The following is a 6000-nucleotide window of genomic DNA, read 5'->3' on the forward strand; positions in this document are numbered from 1 at the left end:
AATTATGTCTAATAATACGAAAATGCATATAATGAGTACATGTGTCTAATGTTCGCATTAAGTACATCTCATTAGAATGCCCACCATGGTAAACACTTAAACAATATATAATGTTCATTTTTCTTAAACGATTTCATATTACTTAGAAGTCTATTTATAAAATTCTATTTAACATTTTATATAGTTTATATATTATTGTGTTCGATCTTACTATTGATGAGAAGAGTGTTTCTCTTTTCTCTCCTTCATTATTTAGAAAAGGCATCTCTTTTTTTCTCAATTTCTCTTATTTTCTTAAGTAATAAAGTGTTTTTAATCTTACTATTCAAGAAACGAGTGTTTTTTTCTCTATCCTCTTATTTTCTTTTTGCTTTTTTTTTATAAAAAGATTCTTGAGAACATGATTTGTTTGGAAGTACTGTAAGTCTAATTCACATAAACAAACTTCTTTTACATTATTCAGTATTGTCACATCTAAATTGGATCACCAAGGTTCATCTTGTGCAACCATGAAGACAAGATTGAACTCACTTTTCGCCATGTTGGCTCTTCTCTTCCCTTGTCGCAATCTGAATGCTCGTTCTCTGCTTTCACTTCTGTAATATATGATACTTTGCTGCAACTTTTGGGTGTATCAGTGCCCTTATAAGCCTTACAGATATAGCTTAAGAAGTTTTCATAATCCTGCAACCACAAAATTTTGCAAGCACTATTGAATTTCCTGTACATTCATAATTTCATTGATTATATTATACATGTAAAGCACAAATTTCATTGTCATAAATTATTTGCTAATTAGAGTATATAGGAAAAAGTTCAGAAACTTAGAATAATACGTGTTTCATCCTATATAAAACTGCAAAACAGACCTCGAAAAGTGGCTCTCCATCCACAACTACCCATGGAACATACTTGTGAGGAGGCTTCAAAGCATCTGTTTCAGCTGCATATCGTAGCTCCAGCTGCATATAAAGATTGTAACATTAGCTGCATCTATATAACTGTTCAAGTTTTCTAATTACCAACTTTCCACAACATAGTTTCACTTACTAATGTTAGTAAAATTTTCATACTCCTCGAAAACAATATAAGACAAGAAATTAAAGTCCTATTTGGATAAACCTCCCCATATTAAACTCACACGTAATAACACTATCTCAGTGACAAGAAGGTAGTCCAAGAACAAGAACTAAATCACAGAAAAACACCAACCTGTTTTCCATGTTCACTATTATAACACTGCTTAATAGGTTCGGGATCCAGATGCAGTGTCTCAAAGCAAGATTTCCAATCCTTGGCCCTTCGCTGATTCACCAAATCCTCAACACAGTAGATGAACTGAAAATGCTTGCCCTGTGAAAAAAAAAATGAAGAAGAAGCTCGAGTTACATAAAGAAACAATCACAACACGGATACACGTGCAAAGCAAATCACTGTTACAGTGAACCAACACAACAAGATTACTCCTTTTCTTTTTCAACCGACCCTAATTATCAGAGTTTTGCTATCCCCAATTAAAGCACTAATTGAGAAAATAAAAAAGGAAAGGGGCAAGAAAATTGTTACCAGTTCAGGCCAAATATCAATTGCACAGGCTTCAACGGTATTCAGGAAGCACTCATTTGGTCCATGCTGCAATGAAAAATAAAAAATAAATAAATAAATACAAAAAATTAATAAAAGGTAAAAGTGGGTGAAAAGGGTACCTGGCAGATGAAGGTGTGGTTGGGTTGAAGTTTCGCATTGCCCCAAGGAACGAATTTGAGGTTAACGATGGGGATGAGGTCAGTGGAGAAGATTTTGGTAAGGTGATTGACGATAAAGTCGACGCTGTCTGGACACAAACTTTCATAGTACAATTCTAAGGAGACTTTGGGAAGGTGAGATTTTGATTCAGATTGGGAGAAGAAGGCGAAGAAAGAAACGTACAGGAGCAGAGAAAGAAAGAGGGCGGTGGAAGGAGAAACCATGGCTGAAACTGAATTTGGATTCAATGGGAAACCATGATCCCAATTTGAATAGAGTGTTTGTGAATACAAACAAGATGTTCATTTAACAGCTACATCATATTCATTAATCTTATTTGTCCCAGTTGATCAATCAAATTAATATTAGTCACGGTATTCCGATAAAAACGAAAAAGAAAAAATCGTTTCAATTTTTTTTCTTTTTTAAATTTGAGAGGAAAAAGAAGTGAAAGTTAGATTGATTGGATTAAAAAAATTGTAAGAAAATGAAAGAATTTAGATGAAGGTTTATAAAAGTTAAGAATGATATAATATGTTTGGTAGATTAATAAACAATGTTTTAATGGATAAAATAGAATAATTATCATTTTATTTTTAATCGTAAAATTTATTTAAAATAAATAGAAATAAAGTTAAATAAATCTTGTTTTTATATTATTATTATTATTATTACTATTATAAAAAAAATTAACAAACATGGGAAAGAGAAAAAAACGTAGGATAATTGATTCCCATCACAATATATTCACTTCTCCATGCAACTCTCTTTAAAAAAAAGCTAAAATCCAATTTTTGTTTCTACTCTGAAAAAATTAATTATATTTTTAATTTTTATTGGATTTAGTTAAGTTTTTTAGTTTTTAAAAATTATCTAATGATATTTTTTTTAAATTGATATTAACGTATGTCTATACATCACATGTGAACTCATGATATTTTCAATTTTTTATTTTTATTTAGTTTTCTTTTTCATAAAATATTTCATGTATTATATTAATGTTGTGTCATATAATTGTATTATGTTAATATTGTGCAACATGAAAATGTTTATGTCACATGACAATGTTAGTGACACGTGACAAACTTATGATCTTTTATAAAATCATTTGTTATTATTTTGAGTATATCTTGTAGCATTAATTGCTTAAAGGTTAGCCTCAATTATAGCTTGTCAGTTATAATGACAGCCTAAATTATAGCTTGAATTTTGTATATATTCCTTATCAATGAATATGCAAAGCACGGATGATTTCCTTCATGGTATCAGATTAGGTTACCTTCCTCAAATTCTAAAACACCTAGCCGTCACTCTTCTTTCTCTCCTTCCAAGCAATTTTTTTCCCCTTCCTTCTTCCCAGTGTTGCCCATCAATGGCCGAAAATTCCAAATATCACTCTGCCCTAGCTGTCACCAACGTGAATAATCTTATTCCAATCACCTTGGACATGGAAACCGGCCAATATCACTCATGGGCAACCTTATTTAAGGTCCAAGCTAAAGTTCATTCAGTGCTCGAACATATCATCCCCCTACGGATGCTGCAGCCATAACAGCATATCAAACCACCAAGGCCGCTGATCTCCCACTATGGAACCGTCTTGATGCTGTTGTACTTCAATGGATTTATGCGACTATATCTCCTGATATTCTCACATCGATCCTCGTGGCTGATGATTCGGCTGAAAGAGCCTGGCAGCATGTAGCTGATTTATTCCAAGATAACAAAAACTCTAGGGCGCTGTATCTTGAAACTCAGTTCACAAACACGTACTTGACTGATTTCTCCTCCACCTCCGCCTATTGCAACCACCTCAAATCTCTTGCTGACCAATTGTCTAATGTCGGGGCTCCTATTTCAGATCAACGCCTTGTGCTCCGCTTGCTCGCTGGCTTAACCGAAGCCTATGCTGGTTTTGTCACGGTTATGCAACAGAAGGATGAATTGCCCAGTTTTGCTACAACATGTTCTCGTTTGAAGTTGGAAGAGACCACGATTAAGGAGCGAGCAACCCGTGAATCTGGTTCCACTGCCCTCTTAACCGTGGACGAAGGCTTCTCTTCACGGCCGCAACACCATAACAGCAACATCACTTCATCACAGGCTCGTAATAATCCCAATCGAGGCAAGAAAAACAACCGAGGCAGAGTTAACAACAACCGCAGTGGCAAAGGCGGACGCGGTAGTGCCTGGGCTGCAGGCGCTGGAAGGGGCGGTGCACCACAACAGCAGCAGTACCAAACCTACCCACCGTACCAGCATCCATTCTTTAATCCTTGGGCAGGGTGGGCCCAACCTCCCTGTCCTTATCCAACAGCCTCATGGCAACCTAGACCTCCACGCCAAGTTGGTATTCTTGGATCAAGACCACCACAACAAGCATACAATGCATCAGTAGCACCATCCAATGTTGGTTACACACCTACAGATATTAATGCGGCCATACATAGCCTTTCACTATCTCAACCAGATGAGAATTGGTATATGGACACTAGTGCTACCTCTCATATGACGGCAGACCAAGGTACACTCTCATCTTATTTTTATTCGAGCAAAGATCATAATATTGTTGTTGGTAATGGTCATTTGATTCCTATTCATGGTCATGGCAGCACTACACTATCCCCACCCCACCCTCCTTTAAACCTAAACAATGTGTTGCATGCCCCAAAACTCATTAAAAACCTAATATTTGTTCGTAAATTTACAAGTGACAATTTTGTTTCTGTTGAGTTTGATCCATTTGGATTTTCTGTGAAGGACTTGCAGACGGGGAACCATTTAATAAGGTGTAATAGCTCCGGAGATCTCTACCCCATTCTTTCCAAAAATCAGGCCATATTTTCCCCAACATTTCCTTCAGCCTTAACTACCTTGTCTCCTAATTTGTGGCACAATCGCTTAGGCCACCCAGGACCTACTATTCTCAGCTCTCTTTGTCGTCAGAATTTTATCAATTGTAATAAAGGCAATTGATAACAAAACTGGGCAATTCATCCTTCTGTTGCATAACCGTGACAAAACCAGCATAGGCTTCGGTTAAGCCAGCGAGCAAGCGGAGCACAAGGCGTTGATCTGAAATAGGAGCCCCGACATTAGACAATTGGTCAGCAAGAGATTTGAGGTGGTTGCAATAGGCGGAGGTGGAGGAGAAATCAGTCAAGTACGTGTTTGTGAACTGAGTTTCAAGATACACCGCCCTAGAGTTTTTGTTATCTTGGAATAAATCAGCTACATGCTGCCAGGCTCTTTCAGCCGAATCATCAGCCACGAGGATCGATGTGAGAATATCAGGAGATATAGTCGCATAAATCCATTGAAGTACAACAACATCAAGACGGTTCCATAGTGGGAGATCAGCGGCCTTGGTGGTTTGATATGCTGTTATGGCTGCAGCATCCGTAGGGGGATGATATGTTCGAGCACTGAATGAACTTTAGCTTGGACCTTAAATAAGGTTGCCCATGAGTGATATTGGCCGGTTTCCATGTCCAAGGTGATTGGAATAAGATTCTTCACGTTGGTGACAGCTAGGGCAGAGTGATATTTGGAATTTTCGGCCATTGATGGGCAACACTGGGAAGAAGGAAGGGGAAAAAAATTGCTTGGAAGTAGAGAAAGAACAGTGACAGCTAGGTGTTTTAGAATTTGAGGAAGGTAACCTAATCTGATACCATGAAGGAAATCATCCGTGCTTTGCATATTCATTGATAAGGAATATATACAAAATTCAAGCTATAATTTAGGCTGTCATTATAACTGACAAGCTATAATTGAGGCTAACCTTTAAGCAATTAATGCTACAAGATATACTCAAAATAATAACAAATGATTTTATAAAAGATCATATCTAACAACACGTGACAAACCTATATGTCAGATGTCCATACAAATATCATGTATCAGTCTTTATGTTATATGATAATGTTTTGTATTTAATTTAGTTCATATATTTTAAATTTTGATTCAATATAATATCATTTTTTAAAATTTAGTCCATAAGACATTATATCTAGCATATTGGTTATTGATATCCTATGATCTAGAATTATTAAGGTGTACTTGTAAATTTTTGAACTCTTTGATCATAGTAGAAAATTTTCAAGTGTAAGTTCCTTGAAAGAAAATTGGATGTAAATTTAAGTTGAATCAAACTAGTATAAAAATTATATGTTTTTTCCTCTTCTTTTATTAATCTTGTATTTCCTTCATGGTTTGAAAAAGTCTAAAGAATAAGCATATATGTGATAAATA

The 6000-nt window shown here is 35.8% G+C and overlaps 1 protein-coding gene and 2 pseudogenes across 1 annotated transcript; 1 reads left to right on the forward strand and 2 right to left on the reverse strand.

The window, feature by feature from the left end:
• Positions 1-404: 404 nt before the first annotated feature.
• On the reverse strand, positions 405-2059 carry LOC124839167 (gamma-interferon-responsive lysosomal thiol protein-like). The gene is made up of 5 exons (XM_047314908.2): positions 1707-2059; positions 1567-1632; positions 1213-1353; positions 870-962; positions 405-684 (listed from the first exon to the last, which is right to left on the reverse strand). Exons 1-5 carry the CDS (start codon positions 1968-1970, stop codon positions 475-477), a joined length of 774 nt encoding a protein of 257 aa, XP_047170864.1. The 5' UTR covers positions 1971-2059; the 3' UTR covers positions 405-474.
• A 1059-nt stretch (positions 2060-3118) lies between these two features.
• LOC124839174 (uncharacterized) lies at positions 3119-4541 on the forward strand (annotated as a pseudogene).
• A 158-nt stretch (positions 4542-4699) lies between these two features.
• On the reverse strand, positions 4700-5310 carry LOC124839165 (uncharacterized; annotated as a pseudogene).
• Between the last annotated feature and the right edge of the window lie 690 nt (positions 5311-6000).

Source organism: Vigna umbellata, chromosome 5 (assembly GCF_029865625.1).
Source record: "Vigna umbellata cultivar VRB3 chromosome 5, Vumbellata_1.0, whole genome shotgun sequence".
Taxonomy (NCBI): Eukaryota; Viridiplantae; Streptophyta; class Magnoliopsida; order Fabales; family Fabaceae; genus Vigna; species Vigna umbellata.